Source organism: Pelophylax lessonae, assembly GCF_965119305.1.
Source record: "Pelophylax lessonae genome assembly, chromosome: 5".
In the NCBI taxonomy this organism is placed as follows: Eukaryota; Metazoa; Chordata; class Amphibia; order Anura; family Ranidae; genus Pelophylax; species Pelophylax lessonae.
Genome location: NC_138772.1, coordinates 332,774,861 through 332,794,058, shown reverse-complemented (window position 1 = coordinate 332,794,058; position 19,198 = coordinate 332,774,861). Strand labels below are relative to the sequence as shown.

The 19,198-nt window shown below is 43.8% G+C and overlaps 1 protein-coding gene across 1 annotated transcript in view; it reads right to left on the bottom strand.

Moving 5' to 3' along the window:
* The window catches only part of LOC309557099 (N-acetyllactosaminide beta-1,6-N-acetylglucosaminyl-transferase-like), a 110,706-nt gene extending 92,073 nt beyond the window's left edge, over nucleotides 1–18,633 (bottom strand). The window contains exon 1 of the mRNA XM_082259720.1: nucleotides 17,495–18,633. Within this exon, the coding sequence (XP_082115846.1) occupies nucleotides 17,495–18,455 (961 nt within the window). The 5' untranslated portion in view covers nucleotides 18,456–18,633. The remainder of the gene's footprint in view (nucleotides 1–17,494) is intronic.
* Between the last annotated feature and the right edge of the window lie 565 nt (nucleotides 18,634–19,198).

Here is a 19,198-nt window from a genome sequence, read left to right as displayed (position 1 = left end):
TTGTACCCACAAATGCACCGCAATTGCGATTGGAGTTTGTGGTGCCATTAAAATTACTTCGGCAACCGCAGCAGATTGCAAAGGCAGTGCTTTTTCAGCACAACGCGGGAAATGCTCATGAAAAGCAGCTTTCCCCCCACCACCTTCTGCTGTGAACCTGCCCTTAAAGCCCCATTCATACTTGTATGACTCCAAAGTTGCGCCGAATTTGACGCAACTTTGGATGTGTGCAACTTGGATACGACTTTGACTTTGACCAGTGATAATGGACAACTGTTGCACATAAGTTGTATAACATTCAGGTATCACTTTTATGAAACTTCTGAGGGTTAACATTGAAGTCTATGGCCCTCAAGTTACATAAAAGTTGGACAAAAGTAGTGCATGAACTACTTTGAAGTTGCTGCAACTTTAAGTCACGCATATATGAATATTTATCATTGGAAAACATGGAGAATGACTTGTCATGCAACTTTCATATTCAAAGTCGCACAAATGTGAATGGAGCCTTAAGAATTGTCTTTGGATGAGATTTTGGTCTAAGACTAACATTTTTTTTTGTTAATAATCCTAAACTGTCATAACTTATTTGTGATACCATGACTGATAAAAGAGTGATGAAAGTATGGAAAAGCAACTGTTAAAGTGATCCTAAAGCCTCATTTAAAGGAAAAAAAATGGTAAACCTACCGGTTCTGTTCAATGGTTTTGCACAGAGCAGCTATGATCCTTCTCTTCTGGGGTCCCCCGCCAGCACACCTGACTCCTCCCTCCACCAAGTGCTTTCATAGCAAGCTTATGCTAAGGGGGGGGCACTCGTGCATGCTCACTCCCAAAGCCGCACTCTGTGTGTCCATAAGATCCACAGAGCAGGGCTTACTAAGAAAACAATACTCAAGATGGTAAAGCCTAATCCCGGAAGAAGAATTGATTAAAAATGACTAAAATACAGTAAGTAGCAAGCGCTTTTGGATACATTAGACTGGGCAATTACTGTAAATAATGTTACATATTACATGACATGAAAAAAGTGATACGAAGTGCAGAGTTTATTTCCTCTTTAATAAGTAACAAATTGATCTACCAGTTACTCATTTTAATGATCAACTCATACTGTTTTACAGCTTTGCTATGCAACTATTGACCATGTGCCGAGTTTGAAAAAGAGGAGGAAATAAAGCAAAAAAATAAAAAGAAAAGAGGTAGAATGGGTTCATAGAAAAAAAAATACTCTAAAGAAAAGAGGTAGAATGGATCCATAGGCTTGATACCTTCCACCTTTTTTTTTTCTTTGTAAAAATCACGTTTTGAATTTAATTTCTATGTGATATAATGAGGAATCCTGTTGTACATTGCTATCATGATGTGACAACTTTAATACTAGGTACTGTATATATTTTGTATGATTTTAGTTTTTCTTCTCTATTGATTCAGAGTTTAGTCACCTCTGCTACAAGACATACATTAAATTTGTTTTTTTGCGGATGTTTTGTTGCCTGAAAAAGTTCATCTTGTCCAAAACTGTTGCCTCTGTGGGCTTGGATGGGGAGGAGAGCTTACGAGGGGTGGATCTAACAAGTTCCCCTGACTTCACATTGGCCTGCCTGCCCCTGCAACAGTCTTTACATCCCACAGTGAGTACAATTCCCCCCCCCCCCCCTGGCCAGCACAGCATGCCACCTGCTGCTACACAGACAGAACAGGCTTTATGGGCTTTTTTACAACAACTTCCCCCAAGGGCTGATTTTGAATCCCTGGCCAACAGGGTGGAGAGTGCTTTGAAGGGGGGAGGTGCAGGGCCTCAAAAAGGACATCACAGCACTGGATGCCAGGGGGACTGTGGTGTCCCAGGATAGTGGGGCCACGTCCCAAGCTGTCCAGGCCCTGCGGTCCTCACACGAAGAGCTGACTGACCAAGTGACCAACCTGCAATTACTGTTGGATGACCTGGAAAACCGCAGTCAACGACAGAACATCAGACTGAGGCGGATCCCAGAGTCCTTTTGACAGGGGGCACTCCGCTCGAAGGTGACCTCTATATTCAACAGATATTTGGACTGTCCCCCTGAGACCGGAATAGCCATAGATCGAGTCCACCGGATCTTGGGACCCCAATCCGCGGCGGCTGACAGACCCAGGGTCGTGCTATGCCGCCTCCATTCCTACAACGTCAAGGAGGAAATCCTGCAGCAGGCGTGGCGGGTGGACCTACTAGAGTTTGATGGGGCAGCGGTCCACCTGTTGCCTGATGTATCATGCAAAACGCTGCAAATGCGCAGAGACCTTAAGCCCCTGCTGGAGCGGCTCGGCGAGGTGGGCCTCACCTATAAATAGGGGCATCCTTTCCACGTGATTGTTAAAAACGGTTGCAGGGCTAGTCTACTGGACTTATTCAAGTTCGCCGACATAGACCCCATACTTATGCTGAATTAGTTGAACGTGACGGGGTCCCCCGAGCCCCAATCCAATATCCTGAGAGCTGGCCCTAATGCAGGTTGCAAGGGCAAGCGCCCGCGGAGGGGCAGACCATGTAATTCTAGACAGAATGTGCCATAGTGGATCTGTGTCCGTCTACATGTTCTGATGTCACTTGAAACTGTTCATCCTGCGCATCGATGCAACTTCCTGAGATACGTCTTCATGACTTAATTTATTTATTTATTTTCTTTTTGAGCCTACCACAGTGGGATACGAGTTGGAGCTGGTGTAGCCACTTGTCCCATTTGACTCGCAGTGTTCATTGCTTTTCAGACCCCTTTTTTTTTTTCCCACATGCCTAACACTGGAGTATTGCCTTTACACTGTATCTTATGCCTGTGTTTATTGTGCCAGTTGATTTTCGATTAATGACATGGGTGTTATAATATGAACGTGGGTGTGGCTCGGCTCGGCTCAGCCGGTGTTGAGGGTGTGCCTCCCCTGGGTCGACTGCTGACTGGCATTGGGTTTCCCTCCCGTCTTGGGGGCATTGCCTCTGGGGGGGAGCGGGCCGATTCTTGGGATGCAGCAGCTCCCTTGCGCGGTTCTGGACCCGGGGGCGGTGCGTCTTTGACGCTAACCGGGATGACTTTTCCATGTGTCTCTCAGGGGTTTGGGGTGCTGATCTCGCTTGACAGTTGGCTGCCTCTGTTGCTGATTATGTGTTACCTTTCTTATATATTGCCATGTTGAATTGTTATACTATGTTTAACCTCAGTTGCCGTGGTCCTTATCTCATTGCGTTTTGTGCATCACTTCACTATGTTTTAAAGGGAAATTTCGCCCACCGTCAAACGGAGCTCTGGGGTATGCTGGGTGGGCCTTGACTATAGGGCCCTTCACTTTCCCACTGGGAAGCCGCATGTCCGGGGTTCTGACTTCTCCAGTGCTTTTCCGCTTCCCCCAATAGGTTTTCTCTGCCCTGGTGGCGGACGACCATCTCCATAGAGATTCCCTTTTAGTCTAATTTTCTCTGTACTCCTTTCCAGTATTCTTTTTCTCTTCTCTTTTACCCCCTATCTATCTCCTGCACCCTAGTCTTCCACCCCTTTTTTTTTTCTTATGTCCCCCATCGGGGACGGGTGCCGGTTGCCCATAGGGAGTGAGCTCATGGCCATAAGAATCCTCTCTTGGAATGTTAAGGGTCTGAACTCCCCATAAAAATGGACCACTTGCCTGTCTGAACTTTGGCGCCAGGGGGGCGCAGGTCATCTTCGTCCAGGAGACACATTTCAGGGGAAATAAAATCCCAAAGTTTTGTAACAAACGGTTTCCTACGGTCTACCACAGTCCCTCCTCTTCCTCCAAGTCAAGGGGGACCAGTATCCTCTTGTCGGGCTCTCACCCCTGGCAATTCCTGGACATCTTCAGGAGGGCAGGTTCCTCTTACTTAAGGGGAAAATATACAACCACACAGTCACTTTAGCTAATGTCTACCTGCCCAATAGCATTCAACTTCCCGTCCTGGAAAAGTTTCTTACTACCCTGGACTCCTTCCTCGAGGGAACTTTGATTTTGGGAGGGGACTTTAACCTGAGCCTAGACCCTCGAATTGATTCTTCCTGTGGCTCCTCCTCCATCCCTAGGGGCACGCCTCCTCGCCTCCAACACCTGCTCCATGCCCATCAGCTGGTAGACATCTGGAGGATCTTGCACCCTCAAGAGAGGGACTATACCTTTTACTCTGCCGTTCATGACTCCTACTCCAGGATTGACTTTTTCCTGACTAAACCCACCACAATTCCATTAATCTCCAAGGTTGAGATTGGCCATATTGCCCTGTCGGGTCACGCCCCGACAGTGCTGGAACTCAACATACAAAACTCTCAACCTAAAACTCTTACTTGGAAGCTGAATGGGGCACTTCTGCAAGACCCGGCTATAGTTACTGTACATAGTTACATAGTTTGTGAGGTTGAAAAAAGACATCAGTCCATCCAGTTCAACCTATGATGTGTGTGTGTGTTTGCTGTTTACCGTACATTGTATACCCCTGTATGTTGTGGTCTTTAATGTGCCCATCTAATAGTTTTTTGAAACTATCGATGCTTCCTGCTGATACGACTGCTTGTGGAAGTGAATTCCACATCCTTACTGCTCTGACAGTAAAGAACCCCTTACGTATTTTAAGGTTAAACCGTTTTTCCTCTAGTTTTAGTGAGTGGCCACGTGTCTTATTGTATTCCCTTTCTCTAAAAAGTTTGTTCCTTATGCTAGGGTCACCAGTACAGTATTTGTACATTGATATCATATCCCCCCTCAAGCGTCTCCAGAGAGAATAAGTTAAATGCTTGTAGTCTTTCCTCATAACCGATGCCCTCCATTCCCCTAATTATTTTTGTTGCCCTTCTCTGGACTCTCTTCAGTTCCAGCACATCCTTCCTGAGGACCGGTGCCCAGAACTGGACAGCATACTCCAGATGTAGCCGGACCAGAGTCTTGTAGAGTGGGAGAATAATCTCTTTATTTCCGGAGTGAATCCCCTTTTATATACATGCCAGTATTCTGTTGGCTTTGCTTGCAGCGGCTTGGCATTGCATGCCACTGCCAAGCCTGTTGTCCACTAGTACTCCCAGCTCCTTTTCCATCTTAGATTCACCCAGAGGTTCCCCCCTAGTGAGTATCTTACTTTCGTGTTTCTGACGCCCAAGTGCATTACTTTACATTTTTCAACATTAAACCTCATCTGCCATGTAGTTGCCCACCCCATTATTTTGTTCAGGTCCGCTTGTAAGATTTCTACATCCTGCATAGAAGATATTGGCATGCTTAGTTTAGTATCATCCGCAAATACCGAGATTGTGCTAGATATCCCCTCCTCTAGATCATTTATGAATAAATTAAACAAGATTGGTCCCAGGACAGAACCTTGGGGGATCCTACTTTCCACACCCGCCCAATCCGAGTACTCCCCATTAATCACCACCCTCTGGACTCTCCCCTGGAGCCAGTTCTCTATCCAGGTATTCACCCTATGGTCCATACCTACCTTCCTTAGTTTGCACAGTAAGCGTTTGTGGGGAACGGTGTCAAAGGCCTTTGCAAAGTCGAGATACACCACATCCACAGGCTTACCTTTATCTAGGTGGCAGCTCACTTCATCTTCGAAGGTTAATAAATTGGTTTGGCAAGAACGATTTTTCATGAATCCATGCTGATTACTACTAAGAATTCCGTTTTCATTACTAAAGTCTTGTATATGGTCCCTTAACATCCCCTCCAAAATCTTGCAGACCACTGATGTTAGGCTGACCGGCCTATAGTTACTTGGGATATATCTCGGCCCTTTTTTAAATATTGGTACCACGTTGGCTTTTTTCCAATCAGCTGGCACTATACCCATCTGTAGACTATCCTTAAAGATCAGGAATAATGGTCTGGCAATCACCTGGCTGAGTTCTTTAAGAACCCTCGGGTGCAAGCCATCCGGTCCCGGTGATTTATTTATGTTAAGTTTCTCTAGTTTAGTTCTAAGTCTATCTTCTGTTAGCCATGGTGGTACTTCCTGAGGTGTATTATTTAGTTTTGCCTTACAAGCTGGGTTAGTGTAGCCCCCCGATTCTTTTGTGAAGAGAAGAAATTATTTAACACTTCCGCCTTTTCTCTGTCCTCTGTGGCCATATTTCCTTTGTCGTCTTTTATGGGGCCAATGTGTTCTGGCCTCGCTTTCTTACTGTTTATATACTTAAAGAATTTCTTTGGGTTCTTTTTACTCTCTTCCGCTATATGTCTCTTGTGTTCTATTTTAACCGCTTGATTTTGTCTTTACATTTCTTATTACACTCTTTGTAATGCTTGAAAGCTGCCAATGACCCCTTAGTCTTGTATTTTTGAAGGCCTTTTCTTTAGTATTAATATGCATTTTTATGTTGGAGTTTAGCCACCCAGGGTTTAGTTTTGCTCTTTTAAATTTATTTCCCTTTGGAATGCACTGGCCAATCCCTTTGTTTAGTATGCTCTTGAAGCACTCCCATTTTTCCTCCGTGTTCTTTGTTCCCAGGGTTCTATCCCATTTGATATTTTCTAGCAGAGAGCGCAGTTTTGGGAAATTGGCTCTTTTGAAATTCAGTGTTCTTATATTACCCTTGTGTTTCCTATTACTATGATTAATACTGAAACTAATTGAGCTATGGTCACTGTTTCCTAAGTTGCCCCTTATTTCTATATCCGTGAGCAGGTCTGTTTTGTTGGTAATCAGTAGGTCAAGTACCGCATTGTTTCTTGTCAGTGCGTTCACCATCTGACCCATAAAATTGTCCTGAAAACATTTAGGAACTGCCGAGCCTTGGATGAATGCGTGGTTCCTTCTGCCCAGTATATATCTGGATAATTAAAGTCCCCCATTATAATGACATTTCCCATCCTTGCTGCCAATCCTATCTGTAAAAGGAGGCCCGCCTCCCCCTCCTCCCTCTGGTTCGGGGGCCTATAGCATACGCCCAATATTACCTTCCCTATAGTTCCTTCCCTTTTAAGTTCTACCCATAGGGATTCTGCCTCGTCCATAGCTCCATTATCAATATCATCCCTTATATTTACCTGTACACTGTTCTTAATATACATACATACTCCTCCCCCTTTTTTACCTTCTCTAGCCCTGCGATAAAGGGAATAACCCTGAATGGTCGCCATCCAATCATGAGAGCTGTCGAACCAAGTCTCTGTTATCCCCACAAAATCGAAAGTGGCGGATGTTCTCGTGAAGCTGCAGGCATCCTTCGCAAACCAACTCGGACTCGTTGGACAAGGATCCCTCGAACAACACAAGTGTGTTGTTCGAGGGATCCTGATCAAACATGGGCATTTTGTTAAACAGAAGAGGCAGAAAGATCTCTTGGAGATACTGTCACGCCTCTGCATGCTGGAGCGTAGTCATAAGGCCGGGTCAGATGTGGCCACTGCAGGGGAGTTAAAAAACAAAACTGTGGCGCTAAGACCCTTAATGAATGACAGTCCCACTTGAGGATGTGTAAAAAGCAATAAAAAAGCAGTCCATGTTTGTCCGTCTCCACATAAAGAAGTAATTCTCGAGCAGAAAACCACCACCAGAAAGCACTCCAACACCAGTACTTCTTACCAAAAGTGATTGATCTCCATCACAGAGATCAAAAGTAGCGCATAACTGGAAATCATGAAGGCTTCTCCAATGCGGTCCTAGTAAGCTCACGATGTGGTATGTTATGCAAAGAGAAAGAGGGACATCACATAGCGCAGACCGCTTTAAAAGGCTTTATTCTTTAAATAGAAGAATGGTACTCACAAAAAAAGTACTACATCTCGCATGTAATACATGGGCACCGAGACCTCCCAGATGTCCTTAGGGCGTCCCAGCCGTGGACCACCGAATCTATGGCCGTCCTGTCTCCTCCACGGATCGTAGCACGTATCAGCAATGATCATTGCATAAGTATGAGTAGGTGTAGTTAGCCGACACACAGGTGGGAGTCCAAGTCTCCCAGCATCTAAGGGCTTAACGAGCACAGACCTGGAGATCAATTAATTGATCTCCAGGTCTGTGCTCGTTAAGCCCTTAGATGCTGGGAGACTTGGACTTCCACCTGTGTGTCGGCTAACTACACCTACTCATACTTATGCAATGATCATTGCTGATACGTGCTACGATCCGTGGAGGAGACAGGACGGCCATAGATTCGGTGGTCCACGGCTGGGACGCCCTAAGGACATCTGGGAGGTCTCGGTGCCCATGTATTACATGCGAGATGTAGTACTTTTTTTGTGAGTACCATTCTTCTATTTAAAGAATAAAGCCTTTTAAAGCGGTCTGCGCTATGTGATGTCCCTCTTTCTCTTTGCATAACATACCACATCGTGAGCTTACTAGGACCGCATTGGAGAAGCCTTCATGATTTCCAGTTATGCGCTACTTTTGATCTCTGTGATGGAGATCAATCACTTTTGGTAAGAAGTACTGGTGTTGGAGTGCTTTCTGGTGGTGGTTTTCTGCTCGAGAATTACTTCTTTATGTGGAGACGGACACACATGGACTGCTTTTTTATTGCTTTTTACACATCCTCAAGTGGGACTGTCATTCATTAAGGGTCTTAGTGCCACAGTTTTGTTTTTTATTTCTTTTAATCTGCTACATTTCAGATTAGTGTGGCTGCTGTACCCACTACTGTATATTTGCTGTTTTTACAGTTTTTTACCTTAATGCGCAGCAATTTTATGTTTTTTTTTTTTTTCACTGCAGGGGAGTTGTTGAAGGTTCGGGAAGCTATCCGGACTCACTCTCTCTATGAGGCGAAACACGTCTTGGTGAGGGTACGGAGGTCCTTTTATGAATATGGTGACAAGTGCAGTCGCTTGCTCGCCAATGCTTTGCAGGCTAAGAGGTCCTCGACCTTTGTGCCGGCCTTGTCTATCCCCACCGGCGTGAGGATTCACTCTACACCAGACTAGGCGAATGCTTTTTGTGAGTTTTATTCCTCACTTTATAATATAGGCCGCTCACCCGTTTCGCCTTCTGACCCCCCATCCCTCCGGACTTGGCCTCTTATCTCCGGGAAGCTAACCTTCGTGCCCTCACTGAGGACGAGGTGGCGACCCTTTCACAGCCCATCTCCATGATGGAATTCGTCATCACGCTCGCGTCCACTCCTATACGCAAAGCTCAGGGAACGGAGAGCCTCACGGGGGTCTATTACAAGACCTTTCAGGACGCTCTTTCCCTCATTTCATCAGGGCCTTTAATGCCATCACTGATGACAAACCGATTCTGCCTGACATGTCGAGGACAAGCATAACTGTTCTTCCCAAGCCTGATAAAGACTCTCTCATGTGCGGGAGTTGCAGACCAATCTCGCTACTCAATTGTGACGTCAAGTTTTTTTCCAAGATCCTCTCCACAAGGTTGACCGCGTTGATGCCACGCATTATATCTTTAGATCAGGTTGGTTTTATCCAAATACGTGAGGCCCGCGATAACATTGTGCGGACCCTTAACATCATCGATGGGGCGCAGAGATCGCACACCCCACTTTTACTTTTATCTACAGACGCCGAGAAAGCATTTGATCGAGTTAGTTAGAGCTTTCTTCATGAGACGGTGAGACAGATAAATTTACCGCCCCTGATGTTGTCTTGGATAGCGGCGCTTTATTCTTCCCCTACGGTGTTGGTTTGCGTCAATGGTTACAATTCGGAACCTCTTACCATTGCTAATGGCACTAGGCAGGGTTGCCCACTGTCGCCGTTACTGTTCGTGCTGACACTAGAACTCTTCCTTCAACACGTATGGAATAACGCCTCAATTCTGGGCGTACGCACTAAAGCTTATCATCATAAAGTAGCAGCTTACGCTGACGATCTCCTCTTCTACGTCACTAAACCTCTTATCTCACTGCCCTCCTTATTAGCCGAGATGAAACACTATGCATCCCTGTCTAATTTTAAGGTTAATCTCCAGAAGTCAGAGGCCCTAAACGTGTCCCTCACGGAGGCGACTATGACCACCCTTCAGACGGGCCACATGTTACATTAAGTATCTGAGGAGGAAGATTTCGGCAAATCTGTCAGAGATCTTCTCGGTGAACTTTCAGCCCTTCTTGGGTACTCTGTCCAGAGACCTGCAGAAATGGGACTTCCTGGCCTTGTCATGGTTCAGCCGTTGCAACGTTCTGAAAATGAATGCAATGCCCAGGCTGCTTTACTTACTTCAGGCATTACCGATTCGATATTCTTACATTCCGTTCACTCTGCTTTTATCAAATTTGTTTGGCATGGTAAGCATCCCCTTCTGGGGGGTGGCCTGCTGCTCCGTCCTAAAGCGAGGGGGGGCATAGGATTTCCGGACCTCGCACTAAACTGTACTGCTGCCCATATGATTAGAGTCTTAGATTGGTGCAGACATCGACACCTTAACTTGTGGGTTCAACTGGAACAGGATGCCTATGGTGTGCCGCTCGTGGGCCTGCCTTGGTCGGGTAGGCAGTACTCGACCTCTATTATGGGGCATATTTTGATTGGCACTACCCTCGTGGAAAGATTTTTCAGGCTGGCTTCCCTGGAGGGTTTTCCCTCTCCAATGACACAGATTATTGGACATCGGGGGTTTCAGCCTGGGCTTACGGACTCCACTTTTAGTCTCTTATGCATTACAGGTCTTATACAGGCGTTGCAGCTCCTGAGCCCAGGAGGTTGGAATATGGTCCACATTCTGCCCCGCGGACCGCCACCATCCTTCCTTAACCATTGGCGCTCTCTTCAACTCACCCACTTCCTGCAATCCCTCCCGGATCATGCATCCTTTCGGTGGGACCTACACGCCTTTGAGAAGCTATGCTTGGGTGATGGCCCAATTCGGGGCTCTCTCTCCAGCTCCTACAAACTTCTGTTGGAGCTAAAGTCGCGCTCGGATCCCCCCTTTTTGGCGAAATGGGAGAGGGAGCTTGGGGTCGCATTTATGGATCCCCAAAGGGATCACATACTTTACTTCGCTCACAAATCCTAAATCTGTGGAAGGTACCAGGAGTCTACTTATAAACTGGTGATAAGATGGTACAGAACGCCTTCGGTTCTGACCAAATTGTTCCCCCAACAAAATGACAGATGTTGGGCGTACCCTCCTACATATCTTTTGGGATTGTCCTGTGCTTGCTACCTTCAGGGGACCGGTTCTCTGGCTTATTCAGCGGTTCATGGACGTCGCATTGCAGAACGACTCAAGAGCATTGTTGCTTAACCTCACTCCTATATCGAAGAACAGGTATCAGAAATATTTACTTAAACATTTGTTGAATGCAGCTTGTGCATGCATCCCAGCTATGTGGAAACAGCAGTCCGCACCAACAGTCTTGCAATGGCTTGCCAGGGTGAACGAGCTTGAACACATGGCGGATCGTACGTCTGCCATCCTGGGGACAAGTGAGGCACACTGGAACAGGTGGATGCATTGGAACCTTTTCCGTGTCTCGGATGAGTATCTGGCCTACACTGGCCCGAAGTAGAGGATGGTCAACACTCGGGTTGAGGCCTGTTGTCCTTTCTAGGATGCCATACCTATCATTTGAGCAGATTCCTGCCCCCCTTTCCCTATTTGGAGGTGAGGGTCCCCAATTTTTGTTTATTATTCCCTCCCTCTCCTCCCCGGCTGTCCCTCTATATCTTTCTCTTCTTAATCTTTACTATGCAAAAAAAAAAACAAGAAAACTGTTCTGGATGCACACAGGCTCAAATCTCTAGCTACAATGGTAAATACTTTTTTGGGCTCCACATATTCAGGTGCCCTCCTAAACAACCAACGGGGATAGTTTCCCCACTGTGAGTCCGATCACACCATGGTAGGGGTCCCCTGCTTACCACGTATTATATGTATTCTTCAGGTTTTATGTTCAATTGCCGTTCCGGCTTTAACTATAATGTTCTTTTTCATGTGCTGTACTAATGCGCTGTCCTAGATGATTTGTTACTTTACTTTATCATACAGGAGTTTGTTGCCTGTGTTGTATTCTTTAAATAAAAAAAAATTAAAAAAGAAACAATAAAATACATATTTTTGAAAGCATTTTTACTTTACATAATTTCTTCCCACCTGTCTAAAACTTTGGCACAGTACTGTATATTGATTGCTCGGGAAGGTCTATACAGCTGTTACGTGTTCCTTTACTATAACACTTTCCCTAGCAATCAACCCTTCTTGGTACTGGGAAGTATTTGATACCCAGACCTCACATTGTCCTTGGATTTCAATAGTCATGTTGAGTTCAATTCATTACTGCATAAAGTCTTAAATAGTTTGCTTAAGAGGAGCTATCGTAAAGTATGTAAAGAATATATTCTTAGTAATAACACCCTGCAAATTAAACTCTTTAATTAGAGGGAGTGCACATTTCTCAAAGCACTTTTTGCATACCTCCCAACTTTTTGAGATGGGAACGAGGGACACCTTTTAGCAAATCTATGTAGGCATAGCATACACCCCCATCCACGCCCCCTTAACCACTTGCCGACCGGTCACGTTGACTGTACTGTGGCAAAGTGACTCCTCACCTTGTGGACGGCGCGCGCGCCACCGGAGACTCGACACCGGAGTCGGGCCAGGGGAGGAGCGGCGGTGATCACCGCCGCTCTTCCGCGATCGTCGGGGATCGAGTGTGGAAATCCGCCCGCTTGTGTAAGCATAGCTGAACCTGCGATCTGTGCCTGTGTCACATAGTCCCCTCCCCCCACACATGTTAGTAAGAACCAGGCATACATTAACCCCTTGATCACCAATAAAAGTTAACCCCTTCCCTGCCAGTGTCATTTTTACAGTAATAGTGCATATTTATAGCACTGATTACTGTAGTAATGTCACTGGTACCCCCAAAAGTGTCAAAAATGTCAGTCAAGGGTCCGATCTGTCCGCCGCAATGTCGGAGATCCGCAAAAAAATCGCAGATCGCCGCCACATCGCCGCCATTACTAGTTTAAAAAAAAAAACAATAAAAATTACATAAATTTCCCGCAGTTAGTAGCAGCGATAACTTTTGCGCAAACCAATCAAAATACACTTATTGTGATTTTTTTTTTACCAAAAATATGTAGCAGAAAACAAATTGGCCTAAAACGTTAAAAAATTTTGATTTTTAAATTTTTTCATATAAAAAATGTGAAAAATATTGTTATTTTTTCAAAATTGTTGCTCTTTTCTTGTTTATAGCGCAAAAAGTAAAAATTGCACAGGTGATCTAATACCACCAAAAGAAAGCTCTATTTGTGGGGGAAAAAAGGACATCAATTTTATTCAGGTATAGCGTCGCACGACCGTGCAATTGTCCGTTAAAATAACGCAGTGCCGAATCGCAAAATATGGCCTGGTCAGGAATGGGGTAAAATCTTCCAGTCTTAAAGCGGTTAAAAATATGCTCATTGAGAATTTTTTTGTCAAAGACATGTAGCTAAATACATTTTGGCCTAAATATATGACAAAAATTGAATATATTGGATATTTTTTAACTGTCAAAGTAGAAAAATATTGTTATTTTTTCAAAATTTTTGATTTTTTTTATTAATATCGCAAAAAATAAAAAGCGCAGAGGTGATCAAATACCACCAAAAGAAAGCTCTGTTTGTGGGAAAAAAAAGGACGTAAATTTCGTTTGGGTACGGTGTTGCATGACCGCGCAATTGTCAGTTAAAGTCGCACAGTGCCGAATCGCAAAAAGTGGCCTGGACGTAAGACAGCAAAATCCTCCGGTGGTAAAGTGGTTAAAGGAGAATTCTACAAAAAAATGACTAATAAAACCCACAAGTGCTTATTTTTTACCACTACTATTTCCTTATATTGACTTTTGAAATTTACAAATGCAGCAATTTATAAATTGGATGAAAGGTTTAGCACTGGGAAACACTGTTTGAAAGATAAAAAGTGCATTTTATATACAATTATATAGATCAGACAAAATTAGGGAAAAATGAGGAGGAAAGAGGGACAAATGGACTTTGTTCCAATTCAGGGACTGTCCCTCTAAATTAGGGACAGTTGGGAGCTATGCATGTTGCACAGCAACTGGAAAGGGGAACTTAGTTGCTTGTTTCTAGTGGGAACTTCCTGTCAATTACACTTCTGTTCCCTCTGAGTGATGAAGTCCTTTATTTCATTCCATTTTCTGATAAGAGAGATTTTTCTCTGAGCCCTGACTTTGACTGAAGAAGATTAACCACTTGCCAACTAGGGCAAGTTTTTTTTTTTACTCTTTTGAACACATGTAAAATCTGCATTTTTTTGCTAGAAATGACTTTAAACCCCAAAAGTAAATATTTTCTGAAAATAGAGACCCTGGAGAATAAAATGATATTAGTTACAATTATAATATGCACATTTTTAGGAGAAATAAAATAAAATTCATTTTAGTGCAAACCAACACAATATTATACCGATTTTTCTTTTGGTAAAATATAAAAGATTGAGTTGCGTTGAGTGAGTAATACCAAGCCTTAAAATTGTATGTCCCTGTTAAATAACAAAAAATTATGGTACCCAAAAATCTCCATAGGCAATGCTTTAAAAGTCTTTATAGTTTATCAGTTTAGAGGCAACCCTAAATGATGACCCTAGAACGATTACTCTAACTTTTGACATTTGTGACGATTCCTCATATGTGTTGCCCATTTGATGTTTATGGTTCCATGACATCTAAAAGCAACCACCGTATGAATAGACAAGCTCTATGACTGTCAATGTAGATTGACAGGAAGATATTCCCAGCATACAGAGCACATGTAATTTTTTCACTTTATCATTTGAACGTGAGACAGAATTCTTATGTAGCATACCTGCACAGTTTATGTGTGTGTTCTTTATACTGTATGATTGTTCTGTCAGTTACACCCTTGTTCCCTCAGAGTGTCCTCTATTTTATTTCAGCTATTATTTATCATTGAACCCTAACTTCACCCACTCGCCTTTCCCACGGTGGTTTATTAACCATATGTGCATCACTAGCTTTAGTGACTCCGATCAGGCAGTTCAGATTTCCTGACATTAGGTACGCTAGGGGTTACAACCTGCATATTGCTACTCGCTGAATTAAACTTATTTCCTATTGTTTTTGGATAAACTTATTAGTGTGGTTCATGTAAAGTAGGTTGATTTGCTGAGGACGTGAACTGCATAAAAGTATGAAAATACTGCTGCTACACAAATTACTCACCTTAAAGTGGTTGTAAAGATTCAAGATTCTTTACTTTCATGCAGGTTATGCATGAAGGTAAAAAACCTTCTGTGTTCAGCAGCCCCCCCCAATACTTACCCGAGCCCCATCTCGATCCAGCGTCTCTCCTGGGTCTCCTCCTCTTTATTGGCTCCCGCTACTATCAATCACAGCCAATAAAGAGAGATTAGGGCGGGGCCAGGCCGCTCTCCATGTGTGAAGAGAAACACGAAGCAGTATCTCGAGAGTGAGCCTGCTTGAGTGCCCTCATGCAAACTACTTGAGATGGGGGCACTTAGCAGGAGGGAGGGGCCTGGAGCGACCTGAGAAGAAGAGGATCTAGGCTGCTCTGTGCAAAACCACTGCACAGAACAAATAAGCATGACGTTTGGTAATATTACTTTAAAGAGTTTATTTAAGCCTTTTTGAAAAAATAAATAAAAGTCATGAGCCACAAATACTGTAGCTGCTGGCTTTTTATAAATTGACACTTACTTGTCAAGGGATCTAGTGTTGTTCTCACCGGGGCCAGATCTTTGCCGATCTTTGGGTTCCCTGGTGCCTGCATGTTTAGTGTCTCCTTGCGGTTTGACAGCCGTAATTGGTCCAGCATCCTGCTGAGACCTTTGACATGTCTGAGGAGGCTGTGGGTGGGGAGAGGGAAACCGAACTTCCAGGGGAAATTGCCTAGGCGAGCCTACCTGCTGTGTGAGCGGGTACCTACCAAACTTGGTACCTGCTCCCTCAAAAAAAATAAAAACATCCAAAAGTGTCAGAGGAGGGCAGGAAGATGACATAAAGTGGAACTTCCATTTAGGGTGAAGTTCCACTATAAAGCCAGCCATACATGGATTGAAATTCGGCCAGTTCAGTAGGGACCGTCAGAATTTCAATCCATGTATGAGGACAGTGGTTGTATAGAAAGCAATCTACTGATCGACTTCTGTACTGCCAGCCTGCTGGATAAATGCCGCTAGATCAGCACCGCAGGCAGTGCTGATCAGTGTATTCTGATAGCAGGGAAGTCTTCCTGCTGTCAAAAAACATTAACTCAGCAGGAGTCACGCGTACGTGACGTAACGCGTAGGGTGAGAGGAGAGGCTGATGCGAATCGGAAGTGACACGTTAGGATGCTCAGGAGTTTCAATTTTATTATCTATGCATGGTTTTAAATGTGAGTGTATAATAACCCAATAAATTGATGCGTGTTTTTAATATACTACCCTATGGGAACCTTGTATTTTTACCTGTATTATTGAGAGCTATGCAGAATGGCCGCATTAATTCATAAGTGGAATTATAAGAGCCATACACATATCCTGCAAAATAAAGAGGAGTAACCTGGGGAGGGACCCATGTGGACAGGAGGAGTGGTACCCATTCAAAGGAGGAAAGACACAAAGTGTTATAATCAATATAAGCGCTATTGATATGTACTTGAGGTGAGAGTATTGGGAGCCCTGAAACAGCACGTGGTGTTTTATGTATATCTATATGGTTTAACCCATCTGTGGAGGGTGAAGCAAACAACACAGGAATATTAACCCCTTGGTGCCAGCTGCATGCAAATATGTGGTCTCTCAGCGCCTGGGCCTTGGCGCAGAGAGGCCCCATATTTATGTGAATTGCGATCAATAGCGCTGTGCCGAGAACCTGCGCGCTCCTGCCATAGTGACCAGCGTCTAAGCGAAAGCTCACAATCGCTGCATGGGATCGGGAGTTTTAAGATCACAGGACCACCATGACAGCCAATCACGACGGTCACATGATCTGAAGCCATGCCCGCCTCCCGGCATCTTAAACCTCTTAAAGAGTAGGGAGGAGTGATTTGATTTATTGTGTTTACAGTCTGTTGATGAATTTATGTATACAGTAAGGAGTATCAATTGGACGTTTTAGTTAATTATCGTCATATATTGTATTGGTTTATGAAAATTGAGCATATGTAAAATTAGCATAATTATAATTTGCACTTCATAGTAGCGCACCACTACACACTAAAGAGCTCAGCAGGAGTGATTCCCTCATCCATATTTAATGTATGGATGGGGGAATCGGTTTTTCATTCCACCCACTGCTTGAATGGAAATTAAAAAAAAAAACAGAATCCTCTATGAGCTACTTTATTTTTTCATTTTTCACACAATTCCTTTGATAATACAATATGTACTATTGGTGCTGTGGCTTTCATAGCAGCTCAAATTTTCTGTAAATTTATGTTCCAGCCACATGATTTTACTGTTCTCGCTAGCATTTTTGCATGAAGAGGCATGTAACGCAAAAAAAACCAAATAGTGAATTTGCATAATTTAACCCTCTAAATGTTTGTAATCGCAATAACACAACGATTTTAATACACTTACCTGGAATTCTATTCAGTGTCACCCAGTAGTGTTCATCGGGGCTATAAGTGTCCTTTGACCATTTCAGTAGATCTATAGCTCTCTGGTCTTCCAGGATGAACTTGGTAAACTCCCTCGTCAGTGCAACATACGCAGTGCCAAAATAAATAGTGATGTTGTGCGGAGGAGGGGGCTTCAAGGTACCAGTCCTTTTCATTTTGGAATGTACGATATCCTCACGGTAAATGTATTTAGTCCGAGGGATGGCATGACCAGGGGGCAGCACCCCAGGCGTGATATTTTTCCCTTTAAATTTTTTCAAATGCTCTACGATCTCCTTATTTGTCTTTAAAGGGAAATCCTGTCCACATACATTAATCACATATTTCCATCGCACTTTTGATTTCAGCAGATCTTTCATGCAGTTCAGATCCGCCTGGAGTCTCGATATCCCGGCATACACCACAGGCTCCATTTTCGAGGCAAGAAAAGCATTAGGAAAGCAATCCACTAAATCACTTACCGCCTGCAAGTAATCCTTGCTTGCCTTCTCATCCACATGGATACAGTATATGTTTTGCGGCATGTAGATGGCCCTGAACAGCCTCTCGAACGTGTCAAATTCTTTATGCAATACAATTATATAAGCTAAAGGAAAACCTGCTTCTTCCTTCGACAGAGGAGCTGTGATGAAATGGTTTTGCGTTTTGTACCCATCCGCACATTTCAGTTTCTTAATGGACGTTGGTAAAAAATGACTCCACATGAAAGATTTTCCCTTTGCAGCCAATATGTCACAGGTGACCTCCAATGCAGACACATCATGGGAAAACTGGATTCTTTGTGAGCTGTGCTGCTCATTCAATTGGCTGGGATTGTAGAGGAACAAAAGCACAAGTCCCAAAGCAAATACAAAGAGAAAAAATTGCATACGCTGAAACGATTTCCACACATTGACATAAAGCTTACCATAGCTCTTCATTTTGCACTAGCTGTGTGTTCCAAGGTCATTGTCTTTTTTTACCTCGCTGTATGGGAAGGATGTTTGTCAGGGTTTTCTGCTCTCTATTTCCTCTAAGAGCTCTACGTTAACATTCTGCCTTGTGGGGCAGGCTAATTGCATATGAATACAGCACTCCTGTGATTGGGTCACCAAAAATCAATGACCGACTGATACTTTCCTCCTTTAGTGATGCAATCAGATCAGATTTCACGTTAAGACTATAAACCTGCTTAAACAAATGATTCCTTGGAGCTTGTAAAAAAAATTACATGTTAACTAAGGAATCTGTTCTGCAAACACTGATTGTGTAGTCTAAAAGCAAATATGATACAAGGAATAATAATTCAATATTAGGCAGGGGCTTGTCAAACATGGCTAAAAGCAATAGGCAGGTATTTTAGGATATTGCCCTTAGTAAATACAGTGTTTTTTTTTTCCATACAGTACTAAATTATAAATAAGTCCAAGCATGATTTTGGTATTGCCAGGGTGGAGGAGTGTACAGCACCCAGCAAAAAATACTAGGAATGGGCCAACGGTTCGGCCTGAGCATGAGTTCGGGCCGAACATTTGCTTGTTTGGTCATTCGCCGAACACCCAAATTTGCCCCATGAAGGATGTTCGCCACAAAGAATACCCTGCAATGCACTGAGCGCTGCACAGTGCATTCAGCACCCTGATTTGCCCAATCAGGGCGTAGTGTAAGTTGGTTGTTAGGGAGC